This window comes from Leucopleurus acutus (genome assembly GCF_964270905.1).
Source record: "Leucopleurus acutus genome assembly, chromosome: 15".
In the NCBI taxonomy this organism is placed as follows: domain Eukaryota; kingdom Metazoa; phylum Chordata; class Mammalia; order Artiodactyla; family Delphinidae; genus Leucopleurus; species Leucopleurus acutus.
The window spans coordinates 58,231,389-58,259,289 of record NC_139157.1 but is presented as its reverse complement, the minus strand read 5'-3'; the positions used below and the strand labels follow the sequence as shown (position 1 = coordinate 58,259,289).

Below are 27,901 nucleotides of genomic sequence, written 5' to 3'. Positions count from 1 at the left end.
TAAGCCTGGAAAAGGGAGTTATGGGGGCTGCTGCTAGCCACATTGTTTTTGTGCAATTTGGAAAATGGAGCTTCCTCTGGGTGGATACAGTCCATGCCAGGATTCACAGCTTGGCAAGAGGTGGGTCCAGATTTTGCCCCCACTCCTTGGCCAGGCACTGTTGTGCAGTGAACAACCTGCACAACTATACATGGCAGCCCTAGACATTACTCCTGAAGTTGAGAAATGTCAAGTTTTAAAAGTTGGTAGTACATCTGACATTTTTATAATTTGTACACTAAAGATGTGAATTTACCATATAACATAGTATCTGCTTCAGACTGCTCTTGATACCACCCATATCCTCCTTCCACATCACCTTCTAGACTCTTGTCGTTCACAGATGGATTCTGTCCTGCACACCAACATCAGAGGGAGCTGTCTGTAGTGCAAATAAGGTGCAGGACCTCTGTTGCTCAAAATTACCCAACGGCTTTAATGGGTCTAGTCTAACCCCCTTCACAAAGCAGTCTAGGCCCATACCATCTAATCGCCACCCACCTGCCCAGCCTCCCTGCTGCCAGTGCCTCTGATTTCCTGAATTCCAACTGCCCACCCCTAACCAAGTCAAAGTCCTGCCATCTCTCTGACTTTGTACACTCCTGTACCTTGTACAGGAATCTCTTTGCCCATCCTCTGCAAGTCCTATCAATCCTAAAAAATTCAGTTCAAATTTCACCTTGTTGGTGAACCACTTCCTCAAGGCACAACCATTATCTGCCTTTCCTCCATGCTTCCACTGTGCAGTGTATATTCCCCTCCCCTTTCAGAATTGCTGTTTATACATCTGCCCTTCCCTCTAGTCCATTCCTTCCCTGAGGACTTGGTACATTTTTATCTAGACCATTTTTTTTAATTGGGGTAATAAAAATCAGTGATGAACTCTTATGGGAATGAAAGTTCTACTAGGTTTTCATCATCAAAATTTTTTTTTTCCTTACTGGATAAAAAAAGCAGGAGACAACATTTTAGAGATACTATGAGTATATCTAAAAATTAGATGAATTCAAAAAATATTTTTAAAAAGAAACATAAAAATGTCCAAAGTAATTGTCAAAACTATGTGTGAGAGCCAGGTGATCTTTTTCCATGAATTTCAATTTTTCTGAATGTGGTTATATTACTTTTTAAATAAATAGATATAATTTTTAAATAATACTTAATTTTCCTTAACTTCCTTAAATATACTAAAGAACTCCTGGTCTATTTTTATCTAAGCAGTTGGGGTCTGACTGGCCCACCAAGAGTAGTTTCTGAAAGTAATTTGGAGAAGAAAGATGAAGAGGTAACTCCTCTTTACCTCTTTTCCAAGCTGATGTTTCCCCCTGCAAGTGTGTCCTAGATGAGTTGAATGCATCTACACTTACACTACGTTATTAGCACAGCAGTGAAAGCAATAGGCTTTGGGTTTAAAAATCTGGCTCCCTCATTTAGTCACTCTGTGACCTTGGACCTCCCTGGTCTCCCTTAATCCCCCCTGGGCTCATCTATATAATGGGGATAATAACAGTTGCTTGAATTAAATGAGAAAATGCACACCAAGTGTTTGACAGAGTGCCTTCGTCAGAAGTATTAACATCACTATCACCATTTCAAAATGGAGAACTTGAGGCCTTAAAAGAAAATCCCAGAGTCTTGGGAAACTGACGTGCTACACTGGCCACAGCGCCCCAACTTTCAGTTTAAGTTATATCCATTACATTCACTGCACCTCTGGAACCATCTTGAAAGGTCTCCCGCTGGCTAAATTTGAGATAATTTGAGCAACTTTTGTGAATTATAACACGATGAAAAAAATTCACGCGGGCTTCCCTGGTGGCGCAGTGGTTGAGAGTCCGCCTGCCGATGCAGGGGACACGGGTTCGTGCCCCGGTCCGGGAAGATCCCACATGCCGCGGAGCTGATGGGCCCATGAGCCATGGCCGCTGAGCCTGCGCGTCCGGAGCCTGTGCTCCGCAACGGGAGAGGCCACAACAGTGAGGGGCCCGCGTACCGCAAAAAAAAAAAAAAATAATAATAATAAATTCACGCAACCACTATTGTGAATAAGAAATACAGGCATTAGTCCCTGCCCCTGGTTCCCAGCACAGAGCTCCTAAAGCCCTTACACATTCCTAAGTGACAGGAGCAATAGGAGCACCGCTTGTTCTAAGGAGGTGAGTCTGAGGAGGCGCCTGGGTGAGCTGGTCACCAGAAAGACCAAGTCGCAATTAGAAGCTTAGTGCTTTCAAACCCCTCCCCCGTCCTCCAGAGAGGGCTTGGACATGGAGTTATCAACTGATCGTCTCTACATGAGGAAGTCTCCACAAAATCCCCAAAGTATCGGGTTTGGAGAGCTTCCAGGTTGGTGAACACCATCACGCTGGGAGGATGACACCCTCAACTCCACGGGGACAGAAGCTCCTACACTCAGGACCCTCCCAAACCTCACTCTTCATCTGGCTGTTCATCTGTACCTCTTATCATACCCTCTAATAAACTGGTAAATGTAAGTAATTGTTTCCCTGAGTTCTGTGAGCTGCTCTAGCAAATTAATCAGACCTAAGGAGGGGTCATTAAAACCTCTGATCTACAGTCGGTTGGTCAGAAGCACAGGCGACAATCAGGGCTTGCAACTGGCATCTGGGGGTTGGGGTAGGGGCGACAAAGGAGAAGCCTCAATGAGACGGTAGGAGGGGTGTAATCACAGTAAAATCAAATCCCATAACTGCTGGGTGGGTGACTCACAGACTGGAGAACACTCATACCACAGAAGTCCACCCACTGGAGGGAAGGTTCTGAGCCCCACGTCAGGCTTCCCAACCTGGGGTTCCTGCAAGGGGAGGAGGAATTCCTAGAGAATCAGACTTTAAAGCCTAGTGGGATTTGTTGCAAGACTTCGACAGGACTGCAGGAAACAGAGACTCCACTCTTGGAGGGCACACACAAAGTAGTGTGCACATCGGGACCCAGGGGAAGGAGCAGTGACCCCATAGGAGACTGAACCAGAAATACCTGCTAGTGTTGGGGGGTCTCCTGCAGAGGCGGGGTGGCTGTGGCTCACCATGGGGACAAGAACACTGGCAGCAGAAGTTCTGGGAAGTACTCCTTGGCGTGAGCCCTCCCAGAGTCTGCCATTAGCCCCACCAAAGAGCCCAGGTAGGCTCCAGTGTTCAGTTGCCTCAGGCCAAACAACCAACAGGGAGGGAACCCAGTCCCAGCATCAGCAGTCAAGCGGATTAAAGTTTTACTGAGCTCTGCCCATCAGAGCAACAGTCAGCTCTACCCACCACCAGTCCCTCCCATCAGGAAACCTGCACAAGCCTCTTAGGTAGCCTCAGCCACCAGAGGGCAGACAGCAGAAGCAAGAAGAACTACAATCCTGCAGCCTGTGGAACAAAAACCATATTCACAGAAAGACAGACAAGATGAAAAGGCAGAGGGCTATGTACCAGATGAAAGAACAAGGTAAAACCCTAGAAAAACAACTCAATGAAGTGGAGATAGGCAACCTTCCAGAAAAAGAATTCAGAATGATAGTGAAGATGATCCAGGACCTCGGAAAAACAATGGAGGCAAAGATCGAGAAGATGCAAGAAATGTTTAACAAAGACCTAGAAGAATTAAAGAACAAACACCTAGAAGAATTAAAGAACAAACAAACAGAGATGAACAATACAATAACTGAAATGAAAACGACACTAGAAGGAATCAATAGCAGAATAACTGAGGCAGAAGAACAGATAAGTGCACTGGAAGACAGAATGGTGGAATTCACTGCTGTGGAACAGAATAAAGAAAAAAGAATGAAAAGGAATGAAGACAGCCTAAGAGACCTCTGGGACAACATGAAACACAACAACATTCGCATTACAGGGGTCCCAGAAGGAGAAGAGAGAGAGAAAGGACCCGAGAAAATATTTGAAGAGATTATAATCGAAAACTTTCCTAACATGGGAAAGGAAACAGCCACCCAAGTCCAGGAAGCACAGCGAGACCCATACAGGATACACCCAAGGAGAAACACGCCGAGACACATAGTAATCAAATTGGCAAAAATTAAAGAGAAAGAAAAATTATTGAAAGCAGCAAGGGAAAAATGACAAAAAACATACAAGGGAACTCCCATAAGGTTAACAGCTGATTTCTCAGCAGAAACTCTACAAGCCAGAAGGGAGTGGCATGATATATTTAAAGTGATGAAAGGGAAGAACCTACAACCAAGATTGCTCTACCGGCAAGGATCTCATTCAGATTTGATGGAGAAATCAAAAGCGTTACAGACAAGCAAAAGCTAAGAGAATTCAGCACCACCAAACCAGCTCTACAACAAATGCTAAAGGAACTTTTCTAAGTGGGAAACACAAGAGAAGAAAAGGACCTACAAAAACAAATGCAAAACAATTCAGAAAATGGTCACAGGAACATAAATATCGATAATTACCTTAAACGTTAACGGATTAAACGCTCCAACCAAAAGACACAGGCTTGCTGAATGGATACAAAAACAAGACCCATATATATGCTGTCTACAAGAGACTCACTTCAGACCTAGGGACACATTCAGACTGAAAGTGAGGGGATGGAAAAAGAGATTCCATGCAAATGGAAATCAAAACAAAGCTGGAGTAGCAATACTCATATCAGATAAAATAGACTTTAAAATAAAGAATGTTACAAGAGACAAGGAAGGACACTACATAATGATCAAGGGATCAATCCAAGAAAAGATATAACAATTATAAATATATATGCACCCAACATAGGAGCACCTCAAAACATAAAGCAACTGCTAACAGCTATAAAACAGGAAATCGACAGTAACACAATAATAGTGGGGGACTTTAACACCTCACTTACACCAATGGACAGATCATCCAAAATGAAAATAAATAAGGAAACAGAAGCTTTAAATGACACAAAAGACCAGATAGATTTAATTGATATTTATGGGACATTCCATCCAAAAACAGCAGATTACACTTTCTTCTCAAGTGTGCACGGAACATTCTCCAGGATAGATCACATATTGGGTCACAAGTCAAGCCTCAGTAAATTTAAGAAAATTGAAATCATATCAAGCATCTTTTCTGACCACAACACTATGAAATTAGAAATGAATTACAGGGAAAAAACATAAAAAACACAAACACATGGAGGTTAAACAATATGTTACTAAATAACCAAGAGATCACTGAAGAAATCAAAGTGGAAATCAAAAAATACCTAGAGAAAAATGACAATGAAAACACCAGGATCCAAAACCTATGGGATGCAGCAAAAGCAGTTCTAAGAGGGAAGTTTATAGCTATACAAGCCTAGCTCAAGAAACAAGAAAAATCTCAACTAAAGAATCTAACCTTACACCTAAGGGAACTAGAGAAAGAAGAACAAACAAAACCCAAAGTTAGCAGAAGGAAAGAAATCATAAAGATCAGAGCAGAAATAAATGAAATAGAAACAAAGAAAACAATAGCAAAGATCAATAAAACTAAAAGCTGGTTCTTTGAGAAGATAAACAAAATTCATAAACCATTAGCTGGACTCATCAAGAAAAAGAGGGAGAGGACTCAAATTAATAAAATTAGAAATGAAAAAGGAGAAGTTACAATAGACACCACAGAAATACAAAGCATCCTAAGAGACTACTACAGGCAACTCTATGCCAATAAAATGGACAAGCTGGAAGAAATGGACAAATTCTTAGAAAGGTATAACTTTCCAAGAGTGAACCAGGAAGAAACATAAAATATGAACAGACCAATCACAAGGAATGAATTGAAATTGTGATTAAAAATCTTCCAACAAACAAAAGTCCAGGACCAGATGGCTTCACAGGTGAATTCTATCAAACATTTAAAGAAGAGCTAACACCCATCCTTCTCAAACTCTTCCAAAAACTTACAGAGGAAGGAAGACTTCCAAACGCATTCTATGAGGCCACCATCACCCTGATACCAAAACCAGACAAAGATACTACAAAAAAGAAAAGTACAGACCAATATCACTGATGAATATAGATGCAAAAATCCTCAACAAAATACTAGAAAACAAAATCCAACAACACATTAAAAGCATCATACACCATGATCAACTGGGATTTATCCCAGGGATGCAAGGATTCTCCAATATATGCAAATCAATCAATGTGATACACCATATTAACAAATTGAAGAATAAAAACCATATGATCATCTCAATAGATGCAGAAAAAGTTTTTGACAAAATTCAACACCCATTTATGATAAAAACTCTCCAGAAAGTGGGCATAGAGGGAACCTACCTCAACATATTAAAGGCCATATACGACAAACCCACAGCAAACATCATTCTCAATGGTGAAAAACTGAAAGCATTTCCTCTAAGATCAGGAACAAGACAAGGATGTCCACTCTTGCCACTATTATTCAACATAGTTTTGGAAGTCCTAGCCACGGCAATCAGAGAAGAAAAAGAAATAAAAGGAATACAAATTGGAAAAGAAGAAGTAAAACTGTCACTGTTTGCATTTGACATGATACTATATATAGAGCATCCTAAAGATGCCACCAGAAAACTACTAGAGCTAATCAATGATTCTGGTAAAGTTTCAGGATACAAAATTAATGCACAGGGGCTTCCCTGGTGGCGCAGTTGTTGAGAGTCCGCCTGCCGATGCAAGGGACACGGGTTCGTGCCCCGGTCCGGGAAGATCCCACATGCCGTGGAGCGGCTAGGCCTGTGAGCCATGGCCGCTAAGCCTGCACGTCCGGAGCCTGTGCTCCGCAACGGGAGAAGCCACAACAGTAAGAGGCCTGCGTACTGCAAAAAAAAAAAAAATTCATGCACAGAAATCTCTTGCATTCCTTTACACTAATGATGAAAAATCTAAAAGAGAAATTAAGGAAACACTCCCATTTACCATTGCAACAAAAACAATAAAATACCTTGGAATAAACCTACCTCGGGAAACAAAAGACCTGTATGCAGAAAACTGTAAGACACTGATGAAAGAAATTAAAGATGATACCAACAGATGGAGAGATATACCATGTTCTTGGATTGGAAAAATCAATATTGTGAAAATGACTATACTACCCAAAGCAATCTACAGATTCAATGCAATCCCTATCAAATTACCAATGGCATTTTTTACAGAACTAGAACAAAAAATCTTAAAATTTGTATGGAGACATAAAAGACCCCGAATAGCCAAAGCAGTCTTGAGGGAAGAAAACAGAGCTGGAGGAATCAGATGCCCTGACTTCAGACTATACTATAAAGCTACAGTAATCAAGACAATATGGTACTGGCACAAAAACAAAAACATAGATCAATGGAACAAGTTAGAAAGCCCAGAGATAAACCCACACACCTATGGTCAACTAATCTATGACAAAGGAGGCAAGGATATACAATGGAGAAAAGACAGTCTCTTCAATAAGTGGTGCCGGGAAAACTGGACAACTACATGTAAAAGAATGAAATTAGAACACTCCCTAACACCATACACAAAAATAAACTCAAAATGGATTAGAGACCTAAATGTAAGACCGGACACTATAAAACTCTTAAAGGAAAACATAGGAAGAACACTCTTTGACATAAACCATAGCAAGACCTTTTTTGATCCATCTCCTAGAGTAATGGAAATAAAAACAAAAATAAACAAATGGGACCTAAGGAAACTTCAAAGCTTTTGCACAGCAAAGGAAACCATAAACAAGATGAAAAGACAACCCTCAGAATGGGAGAAAATATTTGCAAACCAATCAACAGACAAAGGATTAATCTCCAAAATATATAAACAGCTCATGCAGCTCAATATTAAAAGAACAAACAACCTAATCCAAACATGGGCAGAAGACCTAAATAGACATTTCTCCAAAGAAGACATACAGATGGCCAAAAAGCACATGAAAAGCTGCTCAACATCACTGATCATTAGAGAAATGCAAATCAAAACTACTATGAGGTATCACCTCACACCAATTAGAATGGGTATCATCAGAAAATCTACAAACAACAAATGCTGGAGAGGGTGTGGAGAAAAGGGAACCCTCTTGCACTGTTGGTGGGAATGTAAATTGACACAGCCACTATGGAGAACAGTATGGAAGTTCCTTAAAAAACAAAAATAGAACTACCATATGACCCAGCAATCCCCCTACTGGGCATATACCCTGAGAAGACCATAATTCAAAAAGACACATGCACCCCAACGTTCACTGCAGCACTATTTACAATAGCCAGGTCATGGAAGCAATCTAAATGCCCATCAACAAATGGATAAAGAAGATGTGGTACATATATACAATGGAATATTACTCATCCTTAAAAAGGAACGTTACTGGGTCATTTGTTGAGATGTGGATGGATCTAGAGACTGTCATACAGAGTAAAGTAAGTCAGAAAAAGAAAAACAAATATCGTATATTAATGCATATATGTGGAACCTAGACAAATGGTACAGATGAACAGGTTTGCAGGGCAGAAATTGAGACACAGATGTAGAGAACAAATGTATGGACACCAAGAGGGGAGAACCGCGGGGGGGTGGGGATGGTGGTGTGCTGAATTGGGCAATTGGGATTGACATGTATACACTAATGTGTATAAAATGGATGACTAATAAGAACCTGCTGTATAAAAAAATAAATAAAATAAAATTCAAACATTAAATAAATAAATAAATTTTTAAAAAAAAGAAGTTAGGGCTAAGAGCCAAAGCAGAGAGTTCCAAAGGAGCCATTTTCCTTCTTTTCTCTTTCTCGTATTTAAAAAGAATGACTGTGTCAAATACATGCTTCTTTTACAACCAGTTATGGCAAACCATGTCTTTATGTATGTATGTCTAAAGACAAGTATGGAAAGATAGTCGGAAGAGTTAGTGATGATAATCTCCTGCTAGTAGGATGTCAGGCGATTTTCATTTTCCCCTTACACTTTTCTGTAGTGTTTGAAATTCTTATAAGGACCTTATGTCATCTATATGTAATCAGGAAAAAAACAAAGAAACGGTAAATCCATTTTTAGTTTGAAAAAAAATTAGCCATATCTGCAGGACTCCTTGTACACTTTTTGCAACTTCCTATGAATCTATAATTATAACAAAATGAAAAGTTCTAAAAATTGACCCACCAATATTTATATTCTGATTTTAAAAAGATAATAACTGTAACCAACACATCAGGCTTTTTAAGAAAACCCTTGTGAGTTCCCACTAATGGTCATCAAATACTCATATCCGTCTCATTTATGTTAAAAAATAAAAAAGCTTCAAATATAAAGTCGTGCTCTTGGGCTTCCCTGGTGGCGCAGTGGTTGAGAGTCCGCCTGCCGATGCAGGGGACACGGGTTCGTGCCCCGGTCCGGGAGGATCCCACGTGCCGCGGAGCGGCTGGGCCCGTGAGCCATGGCCGCTGAGCCTGCGCGTCCGGAGCCTGTGCTCCGCAACGGGAGGGGCCACAACAGTGAGAGGCCCGAGTACCACAAAAAAAAACAACGGTACTTAAAGTCGTGCTCTTAGGAAGATGATATTTTAATCTTTTTTTAAAAGGTACAGGACACAGAAGGGGAAGAGGGTAGAGCTCCCTGGGTCTACGACAGAATACCTCTCTACTGATCCTCCAAGCAATGAGCCCCACCAGCACTTCCCAGGAACCACCTACATGCACACAAACCCTCGCTGACGGCACACGGGTCTCAAGGCATCGTCCCTCCCCCCGCCCAACGCCACCCGCCCCCCCGCTGCCCTCCCCGGGGACTCAGGGCATCCCTTTCTAAGCCATAGAACCATTTTCCTGTTACCTACCCCGCTGAACACTCCCTTCGTCTATTTTCCATAGAGACCTCACAGAAGAAAAAACACTCCTTTCCAAAAAAATATACTTAACAAGAAATACTAATTTTGGAAGGGGGTAAGCAGTCCCCTTCTCGAAAGCCTCTCCAGGCTTCATAGCAAGGCATGTATCCAGTTGCTCCAGTTATACTAACTAAACGCAGTATATCCGTTACTGCGTAACCGTTACTGCGTAACCGTTACTGCGTAACCGTTACTGCGTAACCGTTACTGCGTAACCGTTACTGCGTAACCGTTACTGCGTAACCGTGCAGCAACATGCTCTGAAACGTGACCAAAGGTGTTAGGCTGCTGGCAGAGACAAGGCTGGGGCAATCAGTGCTTGATGGCTTGAAGGCAAGAAAGGAAAGGGCACCACAGCCTGGCAGCTGCTGCAGCCGCTGCCAACTGCAAGAGGACTTCAGCAAGGGTGGGGGGCACAGGAGATCCAGAAAGCCACCAGAGGCTGCAGAGCACGAAACTCAGGTTTGGGGCCCTAACTGCCCCAAAGCTGTCCTGGCTAAATGCAGCGATCTGGTGGGGAGTGACAACAGCCCAGAGACAGGCAGCCGCAGGCAGCAGTCTCTTCCCTCAACGTGAGTCCCTCAGTGACACACATCTTCAAGTGCTGACAGCCAACGCCGAGCTGAACAAGGATCTCTCAAATCCGATCCAACGTATGTAGATGATTCAAGCCTTGTCTGGTCTTTTGCTATTTTCTCCTCCATTGCTGGCTTAGAAAGTCCTGAATAATCTCCCTGCTTCTCTGTCCAGACTGACGCCTTGCATTCCAGTTCCCCGTCATAAAGACCCTTTTTCTGTTCTCCAAACACCTCATGCCTGTCAGATCCCCTAACTGAAGTCCAGATTCAGTGTCATATTCCCAGAGGACAACTTACCAAGCTAAGCATGTCATTCAACTGTCCCAGCACTGCCTTAGGAGCATCACTGCCACACCCATGCCTCTTCTGTACAGAAACCAGCTCAGAAAGCACAGGCCATGGGGAGGCAGGACTTGCGGGGTAATATCATTAGCAGGGCGCCAAAACCCTGGCTGGGTGAGGAACCTTCCCCCTCCAACCTCCCAGCTTCTCTGCTTCCTGCTTCCTGCTAAGAAGACCACCCTCCCTATGCTGCTTCTTTGTAAGAGCTTAAGGGTGAACCCCTGACCAGTGGGAGCCATTTGGAGGAGTGGCAGCAAACTGGAGGAACCACAGTGGTGTGGGGATGCCTGGGGCTCACCTCCTTACTTTTCTTAAACTCCTTCAGAGGTACACAACCTGTGTCCTAAGCTTTAGCCTTTGCCCAGTGCAAATTCCTGGGCAGGGAAGCTGACATCCCTGGTAAAAGGAGACCTCACACCAAAATAACTAGACACCTGAGGGGTACAGTTACTGTAAGAGAAGGGCAACAGATAATATATACAACATGAGGCAGAATGATTGGAACAGACCGAAAAATTCAATTAGCATGAGAAATATCCTCCAAGGGATAAAGGAAGAGATTGTAATACAAACCAAGGGAAAATATTAAGAAGAAAAATGTAGAAGTTAAACACAATGGATGAGATAAATAATAGGATGGATACAAGAAGAGAACAGAGGGATGCAATGGAAGCTCAGAAAGACGAATTCTCCAAGAAGGAAGAAGAAAAGAATAAAGAGATAGGTTCAGAAACACAGAAAATAATAGCAGAGATTCCAGGATCCAGATAATCAGGAATAGAAAAGAAGAAGGAGAAACAAACAAACAAAAAAGAAAAGGAGGGCTTCCCTGGTGGCGCAGTGGTTAAGAGTCCACCTGCCAATGCAGGGGACACGGGTTCAAGTCCTGGTCTGGGAAGATCCCACATGCCGCGGAGCAACTAAGCCCATGCGCCACAACTACTGAGCCTGCGCTCTAGAGCCCGTGAGCCACAACGACTGAGCCCGCGTGCCACAACTTCTGAAGCCCGCGCACCTAGAGCCCATGCTCCACGACAAGAGAAGCCACCGCAATGAGAAGCCCCTGCTCACTGCAACTAGAGAAAGCCCGTGAGCAGCGACAAAGGCCCCATGCAGCCAAAAATAAATTAATTTAAAAAATAAAAAATAATTTTTTTAAAGAAAGGAAACGTGAAGAACATTGATAATTTCTTAGAGTCAAAAAGAGTTTAAAGACTTCAGGTGAAAAGAGTTTATAAAGGACCAAACAAGATACATGAAGACCCACACCGAGCCGGTTATGATGACACTTAAGAATGTTGAGATTAAAAAAAAAAGAAAAGAATGTTGAGATTCAATGTGAATTCTAAAAGCTTCCAGAGAGAAAGAAAAAGATCCAGATTAACATCAGACTTTTCAATAGCAACAGCAAACCAAAAAGACAATGGAGTAATATTTTCAAAGCACTGAAGGAAACGAACTCTGGACACAGAAGTATCAAATGTGCGCATAATAAAGATGTTCTTGGGCATGCAAAGCCACTGCAAGTTTGCCCCATAAAGGCTCATTCAAAATATTCATCAAGGAAGTACTCGTATAAAAAAGATAAATAAATCCTGTAGGATAAGATATATGGGAAATAAAGCTAGTCAAATAACTTGGTAAGTTTTCTGGCCTAAAAAAAGGACCATAAAAAGAGAAATGATTTCCAAAATTCCAGAATTAAAATATCAGATAACAGCAACACACCTGGGATAAGCCCTGGGAAGAAAGAGACCCAAGGTTCACGCAAACCTACTAACAGACTTGTAGTATTAGAGGGAAAGCACAGATTTTGACCCATATAAGAAGTGAGTGGGGATAAATAAACAGAAATTTGGATCTTAAGAGCAACCACCATAACAACAAAAATAGAATTTGTTTTTAAATAACAAGAAAACATTTTTACCTATTAGAAAGCAGGAAATGAGATAAAATAAAAAACAAAGTATAGTAAGGAGAAAAATATTAAATAACATGTTAGAAATATGTCCTAATAAAATAATCATTGCAAGCGAAATGGATTAAACTCACCAATTAAGGACTCTCTGATTGGTTATACCTAATACATTGCCTACAAGAGACAAATACAAAAAAAATGTAATAATAATAGAGAAAGAGGATGAAGAAAGATATCCCAAACAAATATGAACCAAAAGAAAGCTAGAGAATCGATCTGAATATCTGATAATATAGAATTCAAGGTTAAAAAAATCATAAGGGACAGAGATGGGTACTATATACCAGAAAAAGAAATAAAGCAGTAAAAGATGTGATCTTTCATAGTATGTGGACCTAACAATATAACCTCGAATAGATACATACTCTTACCTAAAGCAAGAACTGACAGAATGACAGGAAAAGAGAGAAATCAACAAATACACTTGAATATTTCAACCCAATCCTTCCAGAAACTGCTAGAAGAGGCAGACAAAAAATAAAGAGAGGAGCTTCCCTGGTGGCGCAGTGGTTAAGAATCCGCCTGCCAATGCAGGGGACACGGGTTCAAGCCCTGGTTCAGGAAGGTCCCACATGCTGTGGAGCAACTAAGCCTGTGCGCCACAACTACTGAGCCTGCACGCCTAGAGCCCGTGCTCCACAACAAGAGAAGCCACCGCAATAAGAAGCCCACACACTGCAACGAAGAGTAGCCCCCGCTCGCCACAACTAGAGAAAGCCCGCGTGCAGCAATGAAGACCCAATGCAGCCAAAAATAAATAAATAAAATAAAATAATTTTTTTAATTTAAAAAACTAAATAAAAAAAACAGAGATATAACAGGTCTAAACAATACACTAAACATACTCAAACAAGTAGATAAAGCGAGAGCTGTACTCCCAGGGAATATGATTCTATTTCCAACATTTATAAACAAGTAGCCATACACTAGGCTAAAATGTCAGTGAATTCCAAGGAATTAATATCACAAAGACTACCTGCTTTGACCATAAAATTCAAAAACAATAACAAAAATCAAAGTTTTTTTTAATGCCTATGACTAGAACTTAGGTGAAAAAGAAAAACATAAGGGAATATTTTTTTTAAATATAATTGAATGACAATGAAAACACAACCTGTCTAATTTGTGAGACACAGCTCAAGCATTACTCAGAGAAAAATTTATATTTTAAACGCATTCATTCCTCTGTTCCCTCTCTAAGGCTGAAATGAGCAAATGCTTCCCTGAAAGTCACCGAAACAGAACAACGAAGCAGTAGGAAAAACTCTCACAAAATCTACAAATATCTCTTTGGTGGCCTGCTGGACGTTTGTCCCCAGGATTCATTAGAGACAAATATAATGCTTCCAACAAATAGAAACCTAAAGGAAAGAACCACGTCAGGCTCACCTTTACTTATAGGTTCCCAGTAGGCCAAACTATTAACCAAAGAATACTCTATGTCAGGAAAAAATAACATGGCCTTGAACACTGCGAAAGCCCAGACCCTTGTGATCACTCGTTAAATCGGATGTAAAAAATCAACAGACTGGGATCAAGTCTCCTAAGTATCTACTAAGGACTGGACACCACTGCTTTCATACCCACCCCTCCGGCACCAAGAGCGAGCCCTTCCCACCCTGTGAGATTAAGTACTTCCCCCCCTAGCCAATATTGCTGCCACGAGGATAAAACATATTTGCACAAAAGTACCTGATAGGGTAAGTCAGCCATCCTTAAATAAGTTTCCATTTTCAAACAGAAAGGAGATAAACTGGGGACACCATTGTTAGGTCTTGCAAACTGATGCAAAATAATAGCATCTTTGGAGTCAATCTCTTGCTGTTTCCTGTCAAAACCAAAACAGAAAAAAAAGAACAATCCACGTGTTACACATGCAGTTCCCTTAGTTCCTTAGAGGCCCCTGCTGGGCTGGAGCTCCTCAATGGACAAGCAGGTCTGTTTGTCACAGGGGCTTACCTCACCAACAAGCACTTAGAGGGGGAAAGCTTGGTCAACACACAAGAGAACCTCACAAACTCTGCTATTACCATAACTGCAAGGGCTCAGGAGAATAACATGTCAACCTCTTTCTGGTACCTGTGGCCTATGGGCAGGATGTGTACTTTCTGGTATAGGTCCACCTCTTCTCCAGCTGGCTATGTTTACCTGCCAGGGACAAGTTGGATGGCTAAAAAGAGATATTCTGTGCTTACTGTGCATCAGGCATTGTTCTGAGGGCTTCACGGGTATTATCTCATTTAATCTTCACAATAACCTTTTGAGGTAGGTGCTACCGTTATCCATGTTTTGCAGATAAGGAAACTGAGGCACAGAGAATAAACTTGCCCAAAGTGCCATTACTAGTAAACAGCAGAACTTGGACTAAACCATGTAGTCAGAGCCTATGTTCTTGACCACGAGGCTGTACCATGAAACAGTCCATTCATCCACAGGACCTCGGAATAACAGTGCAGATTTGCTCTGCCATGACTCAAGTCTGCAGGGAATCTGAGGCTCTGTATATTCTGGTCCCTCTTCCAAACTCTCCATGCCCTCACCTGACCTTTCACCTGTGGTGCTGAGGAACCTGGCTTCTGGTGCTCTCTTCCCCTCTACCTTCACAGGTTCCCCACTTTCACCACACAGCATATATCCCAGTACCCCTGCCTTTTCCCTTTCTTCTGTCTCAGCCACACATCTATCTTTTCCTTTGGCTACTTTTCTGGGTGGTGAGGACTTCCCTGGTAGAGTTTTTCAATAGCCACCGTGTAGGAGATCAAACGCTGGATACCACTTATGGATACCTGGGGTCAAGTGCAAGCCCTACTTCCTATCGGCCACGTCACCCAAGACCTCTCCTCCTCTCTCATTTGGAAAGTGAGGACAGTACCAATTCTGCCTCAATTATCGCGAGAACTAAATAAGATAATTTCTGTAAACATTTGATGAGTTATCAAGCATTAAGTGGTGGACTTTATTCTCATTCAAAGAGACATGGTCTTATCCCCTTAAACTAAAAAATCTCATTCCACACAGTGGCACTCATACACCACATTCGGGAACCTTTTGCAACTTCCATCTTTCACTCTACCCAACCATTTCCCAGTCAGATAAACCTTACTCTTCCCCCTTGGCCTTCCCTAAGCCTCTGGTTCCTTCACACTGTTCCTAGCGTAATCCCACACTTCCTTCTACCCAAGCAAGCAAGGGCAAGCTCTTCATATCATCATCACAACGATGCCCACTTCCTGCAGAAACTCCATTCAGTAAAACACACTCTTTTGGAGAAGTTTACCACCGGAGCGCCCTTTCCACTTAGAGTTAAGAATGACTAATTTTGAAAATACTAGTCAAAAGAATAAAAATATTTGCTGCCTTCTGACAATACTTGTTATAAAACAAAGGTTTTCACTTAGATGAAATGTCTGGGAGGTCAGATACTAAAATTAAGATGCCACTTAGACTATGTTTCTAAAATGTGCAAACTGTAGCTTTGACAATTAACTGACTTTGTCCAGTCAAGTAATTCAACTCAGAGTGGTAATTTCATGTAAATTAGCCAGGCAAAAAATTTAAGAACTGAAAGAGAGGAGATACATGTAAAATCCCCTGCTCCACTGGCCAGAACAATCTAATTCTGATGGTTAACTTGGGCCATGTCATAATAAGAATGGATGTGACCAGCATATGCCAATGACTTTGTGTACATCATACATATTAAATTATTTCATTCTGATAGTACCACTACAGAGCGGATATTGCTATAGTTTAAATTTAGAATATTATATCATACTTATATTTTACAGTAGACAAGGAAACTGAAGCTCAGAGAGGTTAAATAACTTGCCCAAGGAATACCAATTTAAGATCAAGTTGTTAATAACGCTAGTTCCCAAGCTCTTAAGCACTTCGACTACAACAAAAGTGGGCAATACCTCAGTTAATTTTATTAAAGTAGCTGGTTTGACTCAGACCATGCAAGCCTGGAACTTTCTGATGAAAGTCTGTAATAATTAATGATGGCCATCTTTTATTGAATGCTTACTATAACGTCGAACTCTGGCTAAGCATTTCACATGTGTTAACTCATGCAATCACCTCTGTGAGGAAGGCTACTATTATTCTTTCCATTTCACAGATGAGAAAACTGAGTAACCAAGCTTACTCTCAGGTCCAAGGTTACATGGTTGGTTAAAGGCAGAGTGAATTTGAACCCAATCTGGCTCTAGAGCCCTCCCTCCAGGTCAGGAAGCTCTCTCTGTAATTTAAGACCAGAGGAGCAGGTAATCTGGACAGCTACATTTTATAAAGTGCCCTTATAGTGAGGACTGTCTAAGAGAACACCTGTCAAGCAGCAAGACTAACCCCTACGCCCATGGTGAAGGATATCACAGATGACCATGCCTCTGTGTACGGCCGATGGGCTGTTAGTTTATAGAGATCACATGACCCATGGGCTGCTCTGATTCCCTAAGTTTTCTAGGGCAGGCTGAGCCCATGTGCCTAAAGTACAAACAAGCTATGGGTAACAAGTCATTCCTGGGTCATTCAATTTACAAACAACAGATTTCCAAATGCTGGGCTGAATTAAAGAGAGCTGCAAGGCTCTCTCCACTAGGGGAGGATAAAGTAAAGGGCTGGGACTCTATTTCTTTAAAAATACTGTGATGGGAAAAATATGAGTAAAATCCAAAATACCTACTTTGGTTATTATACTCATTAATTAAACTTCCTAAATAATTCTTACCTGGCAACTTTACTTTCCACTCTGGAGATGTACCCATAGATTAAGGTTAAGTCTACACAGCAGGAAATCCAAGCACTGTGGTGAAGAATATGATTGCCAGTGAACTCAGACAGCGTAGCCATTTCAAGATGGATTTTCCATCCCATGTATTTCAGATTGTTTTGTGTTTTGCCTAAACTACACAGACAATTGAAACTTAGATGTCCCATCAAGTGAAGGTCTCTATCATGTAGCCTGCAAATCCCAGTGCCACATTTTCTTTGGTCTTCTTCCCCTATTCCCTCTGTGCCCCTAGCGGCTGTCAAAAACTCAGGTCTGTGCCACAGACTTGTCTTCCCTGAGCAATGCCCCAGTTCGCTTCCTCTCCGCCATCAAAACTTATTCCAGAATTGGTACTTGTTAGGAGAAAGTAGTAGAAGTGCAGGCTCCGCAGACACACATTCTCAGATTTGAATCTGGATCCTACTACTCTTACTAAGGGATCTTGGGTGAATTGCTTAACCTCTCTCAGCCTGAATTTCCTCAACTAAGAAATGGAGATCAAGCATTCAAAGGCAGTTGGCAGTTGCCAAGGTTAAATGCAATCACATAGGTAAAGCACTTCTAAGCAGAGCCACCTATTAAGGGCTCAAAAACAGGCAGCCATTTGTTTATTATTTGCATTACAACAGGGTTTCCCAACTCAGCGTAAACATCTGTCAAGAAAGAAAAGTGAATAAACCAAGGATTAAAAACACTTTTTCAAATAAGTGTCCAAGTGGGCAAGGGGCTCTTCTGGGCGCAGAGACCACAACTACCAGGGCGTGGCCTGCTCCCAAGGTCAACTCTGAGCTCCCCCACCCACTTCCCCATTTCTGCAAGGTCATTTAAGCAAGTTTGAGACTCAGTCCTGTAAAGCTGTGCCTCACTCCCTCCTCAAAGTGGAAGACTGGTGAGAAGCCACATGGTTCGGAATCCTCCAAAGGCTTTGGACTGGAATATGAATTTCAGAACAACTGGGTTACCATTTCAAGCACTGCACAAATGTTTTCGTTTTCCATATGGCTTGAAACCTAGCTTGAAATAGAGTTCTAAAACTGGAAAATATATAAAATAATCTAGAGAAATAATTCCCTTAATTTTTTTAATTTGGTTCAACTAGATTCAAGACACTGTGCTAAGTGAGAGAATTCAATGATAAGCTTAAAATAAAACTTCCCAATTATGAAAGACAATACATTTCCCCAGACCTAAATGATTTCCACTCTCTCGGAGACTAAAAATATTCAAAATACCTGTTAGGCTGCTACAGTGTCCTCTTGGAATCCCTGCAGGCCTGTTAAAGGTCACCTACCACTGTCTTTGTTTATAAACCTATTGTGTAGGATTCCCCCATGGGAAGAAGACATGAAGACACATTTTCTCACTCTTTAGAAAATATTGGCCAAGAGGGACATTCTGAGCTATTGAAAACTGCTCTTTGCTGGTCCTCCCCCCAGTGACAGAGGGCTCAAACACATGAAAATTTTAACCGTAAACTGGCATATCAATTAGCCAAACCACTGGTCCTGGCAGCCTATGGCGTTATTCTACTCAAACAATGATCTCGTGTCCGGCTGGATGTACCAACAGCAGGGGCCTCCATTTTCTGGTATTTCCAAGTCAATCCTGTAAACATTCTGCGGCAGGCGGCAGAGGCAACTGTTTAGGGCCTGGGGCAACTCCCATGCAGGCCCATGTGCTAGTTCAGTCCTCTGGATCTCCTCCTGTTCGCACAACAATGGTATTTAAACCTGAAGCTGGTGCTTAGCTTTAGATACCAGATTAGCACATAACCGGGTTAAGGCTACATCAAAATTGCACACTCCGCTGTGCATCCCTAACAGGGACCCGGAGGTCTCTGAAGCTTTTGCAATTTCAGCCTTTTGATGATGTTGACACTTGGGGATGGACAGTGGAGAACTAACCTTGAAGTAAAAGATAAGGTTAGTGGTTAATATCCCAGCATTATCATCTATAAACAAATAGGGCATTGCATAAAAATGTAACTTAGTATTTCTGCAGGACCTAATTCTATTGTTGCAAACACACTGCCGTTAAGATCAGACTATTTTGCTCCATAACAGCCCAGAGAATGTTTGCGTTTAGCACCGAATGATAGGGAGACAAGTGTTTTTCCCTCCCAGTACCAGTTTAATTCTCCTGTCAACTCCAAACTGCCCCTCACGGCCAGGTGACCACGGACTGCCTCTGGCGAAAGGGAAGGACAGGACTCGGGCGTTTGGGCGTTGTGACCGAGGGGCTGGCACGGGTCCCCTCTCGCGCCAACCCTGCCCTGGCCAGGTGTCCCTCTCTGCGCCCCTGCGCGGGGCCCTCTCTCCGGCTCACCTAATGACCAGGAGTTCGTGGAGCAGATACGCAGCTGCGGCCAGCAAAGCTCCCCCGGTCAAGTAAAGGGTTTTCTTCCACCAGGGATCGGAGCCCAGCCCTGCCATGATCCCACCGTAATCCTGCAAAGGGAAAGCGATGATGTCCCCATAAAAGGAGAAGGGCTCCTCGGACCCGGCCCACCAGCCGAAGAAGGAGACGCTCTGGTTCCAGCTCAGATCCACCACGCACGGCCTGGACGAGGCAAAGCCAACCCCCCAGTGCATGCTGCGCGGCTGGCTGCGGGCGCCCCTCCCAGGGCCCGCGCCGCCCGCATGGGAAGGGGCCGGCGCGGCCGGGCGCTGGCTCAGCGGCGCACTGGCGGTGCGGGCGGCGCGGGCGGCAGCGACCGAGGCGGCGGCGGAGGAAGAGGGAGGGCGCGGGCCGCGGGCGGCGGGCCTGGCCGGCGGGGCCCCGGGGCCCGGGGCGGCAGCGGCGGCCGCCGGCTCCCCCCGCAGCGGCCTCTCCGCGCCGCTCTTTGTGTCGGCGCCGGGAGAAGGCCGCGTGATGTCATTGCTCCCTGGGGCAGGGAAACAGAGGCGGGATAAAGTCACCTACCCCGCGCCCTGCCCCCGCCCCGCATCTCCGCGGTCCGGCGGCCTCCGCCCCGGCCGGAGCTGCAGGGCTGGGCGAGCCGGGCGGGCTCCGCGCCTCCAGGCGGCACGGCCGGGAACGGCTCGGCGCGCGAGGGCAGGGCTGCGGACGTGGCTGGAAATGCGGCTCCCCCCGGAGGAAGCTGCAGTCGGGCCCGGATCTTCGTCCCCCACCGCCACCCCCGACCAGTCCTCCGCCTCCGCTCCAGCCCCTCCCGCAGGCGCGAGAGCGGGGCGCGCGCAGGACTCACCTGCGGCCGCGCGGAACTCGGGCAGAGACACCGCCCAGCGCGAGCCGGGAACCGGGGCCCGGACAAGGTCGCGAATTACGTTGCTCCGGCCGTCAGGAAAGCGCTGTGTCTTTGCATAACTCATAAAAACACTTATCACATTACACAGTTACCTAACTCTCGGCAGTGTGCCCACGGAGGGATGTCTGGTTTGATAAATAACAACAAAAATGTACTCTAGAGCGACTTCCCCTCCGACAGACGCAGCCCAAGTCCTAGTCTTTCCCCTTGGAAATCATTACCAGGGAACTCAGGGAATGTGGGGTGTTGCTGTTGTTTTTCCTTTCCTTTTCGGTGCAGAAAATCTGTCAAACGTGGATGTGTGTGTTTGTGTGATCAATTTTCTTCCCTTTAACATCATTTTTATTAGTTCCTACGTACAAAGAATAGGGCCGTGCTTCATACAAGTGTATGATGTACACACAAATTTTAGCAAGAGCATGGATTGTTTAAAATCGTTTGAAGGAATTGAAAAAAAATTCAAGTGGCGGGGTGGGGGGGGGCGGCGGTTATTACTCTTAAGGTGAAAGGATGGATATAGGAAGCCTCCACGCGTTTGCGTGAGAGAGCCGACATTGGAGTGAAGGGGGACACGCCCTTGTACTTCCCCTGCCGCCCCAGCCCCTTAGAACAGGCAGTGAGGGCGGTCATACAGCTAATAACGTGGGGCGCGGTGCCAGCCCCCACCAGATAAGGGCAGCCAGGCTGGCGCCCAAGCTCCAGCACATGAGGGGTCTCAAACACCCCTGCAGACGCTTATGGGACCTCTCAGCAAGAAGCAGAGCATGCGGTTGGAAGTGAACCTTCCACGGGCAGGTTGCAAGGAGTGGAACCCAAGGGCCTGCTGGAGAGACAGAGGTGGTCACCAGACTGTCTTCCGGGGAGAGAGAGCAGGAGGCCGCATAGGAAGCAGAGTGGACAGGTTTGGGATCCGAACTAAAGGCTCTGTGCAGGGAGGGGGCAAGAAGCACTGGCACCAGGGATCCTCCATTGTTCTTCCCCCATGGCATCCGCCTATGCTCCCTTTAAATGTTGAGCCAGTATTTAAAGAATATCCGTTTGTACCTAATTATTGGCCTGAGTGTCTAGGTCCAGCCATGAGGACCTAGTGAGATGGTATGAAGACCTGGGGAGCCAGAGTGAGCGTCTTTACTCCACCCCTACCACCACCACAGCCAATTCTGAAAGCCTTGGCGTCATAACCATGACATTAGCTCCAAGCTAGAGGCATCTTGTTATTTTTATTTTTTCAAGAACCTTGTTTTACTAACTATTGAGGTATTACAAGAGAAAAAAAAAAAAGGAAGGGGCTAATATTTATTCAACACTTGTCTGTCTAGTGATGATACATTTTTCAGTAACTCGCCAAAACAATCTGTGTTAAATAACTATTGGCATCCCTGTTTTACAAATGAGAAAACTGAGGCTCAGAGAGATAAGTTAACAAGCTCAAGTCCCAGAGCTAGGTAATGATAGAGCCAGGATTCAAACCCCATGTGTCCCACACCAGCAGCCCTTTGGGCTTTCCACCACCTACAATGGCTCTCATCCCAGGTACCAGTGCTGGAGTGCTGTCTATGGTATTTCTTCTTTAGGCCATCGGTCTGTGGCTCAGTCTTCTGAACCACGTCTAAATCCAATGACTACAAAGCCTCAAACGCCTGCCTGTTATGCTATCACCTTTTGAGAAAGGTAGATTTAGGCCGTTCCTTTACGCAGATATTGCTATGCCTGTGTCATGTCACTCTGCAGCCTGGCCATAATGATATGACAAGGGACAAATAAATCAGTGCTTCCCAAACTTTGTATACGTATCATCTGAGAATCTGCCACAATGATCAAAAGGGACAATTAGATCAGTGTTTCTCAAACATTACTGTGTATACAAATCACTGGGGATCTTGTTCACATGCAAATTCTGACTCAGGATTTCTGGGGTGAGGTCTGAGATTCTGCATTTCTAACAAGCTTCCAGGTGAAGCCACACCACACTTTAATTATCAGTGGTCTAGAACACTAGCTTATGAGGGGCATCAAAAACTCTGCCCCAGGGCTTCCCTGGTGGTGCAGTGGTTGAGAGTCCGCCCGCCGATGCAGGGGACACGGGTTCGTGCCCTGGTCTGGGAAGATCCCACATGCCGCGGAGTGGCTGGGCGTGTGAGCCATGGCCGCTGAGCCTGCGCTTCCAGAGCCTGTGCTCCGCAACGGGAGAGGCCACAACAGTGAGAGGCCTGCGTACCACAAAACAAAACAAAACAAAAAAAACTCTGCCCCAGAGTGGCATGTACATATATACACTACCCAGTGTAAAACAGCTCGTTAGTGGGAAGCAGCCACATAGCACAGGGAGTTCAGCTCGGTGCTTTGTGTCCACCCAGAGGGGTGGGATAGGGAGGGTGGGAGGGAGATGCAGGAGGGAGGAGATATGGGGATATATGTATACATATAGCTGATTCACTTTGTTATAAAGCAGAAACTAACACACCATTGTAAAGCAATTATACTCCAATAAAGATGTTTTAAAAAGAAAAAAATGAAGCACACAAAAAAAAAGAAAACAAAAACTCTGCCCCAAAGAGACAGAACCCCATGTTGGATGGTTCCTAACCAACCCAATTAAGTCACCATTCTTGCTGAGTCTGGACACTAGACACACAGATAAAAGGGTTGGGGCAGCAGTAGAATCAGAAATGGAAAGAAAATGAATTAAGACTCAAGAAAAGCAATTAGAACAGAGAATAATGCATATGCCTTAAGAGAAGCTGATCTGATGCTCAAGTTCTAGGAGCTGAGGGCGGAAGCCATGGGGCAGGAGAGGTGGGGTAGGGCCTTAGATGGAGAAGAGGGAGAAGACGGAGTATCCTGGGGGAGTAGTGACATCATGGCACCTTTTTTCAGGAACCAACACAAAGAGCATAAACAAGTGAATAAAATATTTTATAAGTTTCTTTTATCCTGGACATTTTCACAAGAATGTTATACTTCATGCTTCAAAATATAGCTTAAGAGATTTAAGCTATATTTAAGCTATATTTAAGCTATATCCTGCTCTTGTAGTAATAAGTGGATGTGGGGTTCACTGGTGGCGCAGTGGATAAGACTCCATGCTCCCCATGCAGAGGGCCCAGGTTCGATCCCTGGTCAGGGAACTAGATCCCACATACATGCCACAACTAAGGAGCCCTGGAGCCACAACTAAGGAGCCTGCCTGCCGCAACTAAGGAGCCTGCCTCCCATAACTAAGACCCAGAGCAACCAAATAAATAAATATTTTTTAAAAAGGTGGATGTGATGTTAGCATTATTGCTGGTTTTATATAATGAAATTTAATGTTATTTTATTAAAATATCTCTGTATTATTCAAAAAATAAAGTTTACTTGATAATGTTACCCTGAATTTTACTGTAAAGCTTCTGCTTTCTTGGCTTGACTTGTGGAGAAGAGATCTAATACTCCCCTACCCAGATATCCAACATTATAGCTGGAAGCTTGTTGTCACCATAAGGTGACTTTGCCTATCTACTTTCTGATCCACTGGACTTGGGCATTTTATTAATCAGTATGCAACACTCAGAAAACATTTCCTGAAGATTGACTTGATGCTAAGAAAAGATATTCAAATAATAACCAGGCTCAGATAAGTGAGGGGCAATTAAGAAGGTGGGTCATGAAAGGGTTTGGAAGATTTTTAGCTTGGGCAGTGCATTAGTGTGCTAGGGCTGCTCTAACAAAGTACCACAGACTGGGTGGCTTAAATAACAGAAATTTATTTCCTCACAGTTCTGGAGGCTAGATGTCTGAGATCAAGCTGTTGTCAGGGTTGATTTCTTCTAAGGCCTCTCTCCTTAGCTTGTTAATGGCCATCTTCTCCCTGTGTCTTTACATGGTCTTTGCTCTGTACGTTTGTGTCCTAATCTCCTCTTTATCTAAGGGCATCAGTCGTATTGGATTACAACCACCCTAATGTCCTCATTTTACCTTAATTATCCCTTTGAAGGCACTACCTCCAAATACAGTCACATTTTTAGGTACTGGACGATTAGGACTTCAACATATGGATTTTAGGGGGACACAGTTCAACCCCTAACAGCCTATTGAATGCCTAAATGGAGATGCCCAATGGCAACAGAATGTGTGGGTTTAGAAAAGAGCTTTGGGCCTGGGAATGAGACAGGTGGGGGTCATTAAAGGGTAGACATGAGAATGTGAGGGTGAATGCTAAGTGAGAAGAGACAGGGGCCAAGGACAGAGCCCTGAGAACACCACAGTTAGAGGATGGCCAGAGGAAGATAGGACCAACCAGGAAACTGAGAAGGAAAGAGAGGCCAGGAGGGAAGCCGGACAGGTGTAGGGCCGCAGAAGCCAAGGGAAGAGGGCGTCTCAAGAAAGTGTGAGATGGGATCAATTGCATCATATGCTCCTAACAAGTCAAGTAAAATAAATTTAGCCCAGCAGCATAGACATTACTGACCTTGACAGGTGAGCACTTTCAAGTGTCAGGGGGTCAGAAGCCAGGCTTGAAAAATGAAGGTGGGATAGTAAGTGCAGAAAACACCCACAATGAATTTGGCTGTGAAAGGAGGAAGCAAAGGTTGATCGTCAGAGAGGGGAATAAATATTTCTCCATTCTTTTTAAAAAGGGATCACATGCATTATTTTTGATATTAATACATAAACACAGTACAAAATTCAAAAGCTACAGAGAAGAATGCAATGAAAAGTCAATTTCTACCCAGATATACACACACACACACCAATGTCGCCTCCGGATGCACCCTGCTCCTTGCCCCAGATGCTGACCTTCGTGAAGGACAGCAGCCATTGTGGGTACCCAAGCTGCCGTCGTGGAGCCTGCCTGTGATGGAGATCAGAGGACCGGAGGGGAGTAAGGAAGGGATGACAAATCCTTAGTATCTTTTCCTGCAGGGTTGCCCCACGCTGTGTCTCTCTTCACGTGGCTCCCTCTGTGGGTTTCAGGAACTAAGTCCACACATTTCTCCTTCAGCCAGAGGGCTGGCAATGGCTTCCTGCTGTTGCTAGAGCTGGGGTTCTGCATTTTTGTAAATAGTCCTTTTATTAAATGGTCCTCAAAATATCCAGTTTGCACGTGCCTTCAGTTTCCTGCTGGGACGCTAAAGGATACAGTCTCCTCCTAACTGTTCCCCAGACCCCTCCCCGGAGACAACTACAACCATCAGCTTCTGTGTTTATTCCCAGAGATATTCTATGCATTATAAAAGCATTTTCTATTTATTTTTACACAAATTGTATCATTTAACTGCCTGTCCTGCACCTTACTTTCTTTTTTATCTTAAACATAGAACTTCCAAGCTTCTTTCTTTCTCTTTCTTTCTTTCTCGTTCTCTTCTTTTTTTCTTTCTTCATTTTTCTTTCTTCCTTCCTTCCTTCCTTCCTTTCTTTCTTTCTTCATAGAATACCACATATATATATATATATATATATATATATGGAATTTCTGGGTCGAAAGAGCCATGCATTGTAATTGTGATAGATGTTGCCATATTGTTCTCCATAAAGAGCAATACACACTCTTAGTTTTGACAGTGTTTTGAAAGTGTCTCTTTTCTCATACATAGCCTAACTACACATATTCTTAAATATTGTGATCCTTCCTAATTGTCAATGAGAAAGCAGTCTCGTAGTTTTAAATTTGTGTTTCTTATTACGTGTGAGGTTGAGTACATTTTTTTGAAAGATGCATTTGTATTGACTTTTCTACGAACTGTTCATTTTCTTCACTGGGTTATTAGTATTTTTCATTGATTTATATGAGGTCCTAATTGAGAAAGAGAATTCTTTTTCTGTAAATTAGTTTGCAAACATTTTCCCCAGCTTGCTATTTTTCAATTTTTTCTTCTATGGCTTCTTGGTTTTCTATCATAGTTTCAAAGAGGCCTTCTCCTCTGAGTGGGATGTTCCAATCTATGGCTTCAGATGTTCTTAGGTAACCTCAGGTGTTGACCATAAAGGTATGGTAGAAGCCTCTAGAGACAAGGTTCTGTTGCTGATGAGGTAATGCACAAACCATCCACATAGACGTTGGAGTTACTCAGGAAGCTGGGAGGACTTAGGTAAGAACAAAGACACTGTGATTGAGGGCTGTGGCCAGAAGTGGAGTTTGGCAATAAACGGGGAGTAGAGGTTAGGAGAGCTAGACTTGAGGCTTGGAGACATGAGAGCTTTTATTCAAGAGTAATGGCAGTAATGGCAGTGGTCCAGTGGCTAAGACTCCTCGCTCCCAATGCAAGGGGCCCATGTTTGATCCCTGGTCAAGGAACTACACCCCACATGCACAACTAAGAGTTCGCATGCTGCAACTAAAGATCCCACATGCCGCAACTAAGACCTGGCACAGCCAAATAAATGAATAAATATTAAAAAAAAAAAGAGTAATGGCAGTGGGACTTTCCTGGTGGTCCAGCGGTTAAGACTCTGCACTCCCAATGCAGGGTGTGCGGGTTTAATCCCTGGTCAGGGAACCAGGTGCCACATGCCACATGGCGGGGCCTAAAATAAATAAATAAATTTGAAACAGTACATTTATAAAACCTCATATGTAGTATGAGCCCACCTCTGTAAAAGAATTTTTAAAAAGCAGAAAAAAAGAAAAAAGAGTAATGGCAGTGAGTGAAAAGGACTCAAATCCCATCTCGCAACTCTGAGGTTCATAGACAATATGAAACTTCCTCTCAGAATGGCTGCAGGTGAAATCATATCCTCAGAGGAAAGCCAGGTTTCAGTTAAGGTAGAAAGTAAAGGAAACTTCAATGCAGACTTGAGAAGTAGGGTAGTTGATAAATCATGAACTGGTGCTTATAGAGGTCACAGCAGAAAAGTGTAGAAGGGAGAAGTGGGAGGTTGAGTCAGGGAAGACAAATTCAAGAAACAGTCTTAGGAGAGATTATAGAAAAGAATCAGTGTGGGTGTCTGAATCTTGGGCAACGACTAGGGATTGCAGGGATCCTTATCAGGCTACAAGAGTGTCAAAAACATTTGGCCCCAGCAGGTCTGTAGAATGCCAGTCACCTGGGCCTGAACTGATTGATCTCAGAGGAAGATGTCCTCTCAAGAGCACGGAGAGATCTGCCTCTGGAAGAGTTAA

The 27,901-nt window shown here is 43.7% G+C and overlaps 1 protein-coding gene across 1 annotated transcript in view; it reads right to left on the bottom strand.

Moving 5' to 3' along the window:
* The window catches only part of FAXC (failed axon connections homolog, metaxin like GST domain containing), a gene marked incomplete at its 5' end in the record, with an annotated part of 73,947 nt that extends 53,825 nt beyond the window's left edge, over positions 1-20,122 (bottom strand). Inside the window, 2 exons of the mRNA XM_082856093.1 lie at positions 14,453-14,588; positions 19,857-20,122. Of these exons, the coding sequence (XP_082712219.1) occupies positions 14,453-14,588; positions 19,857-20,122 (402 nt within the window). The remainder of the gene's footprint in view (positions 1-14,452; positions 14,589-19,856) is intronic.
* Positions 20,123-27,901: the final 7,779 nt, after the last annotated feature.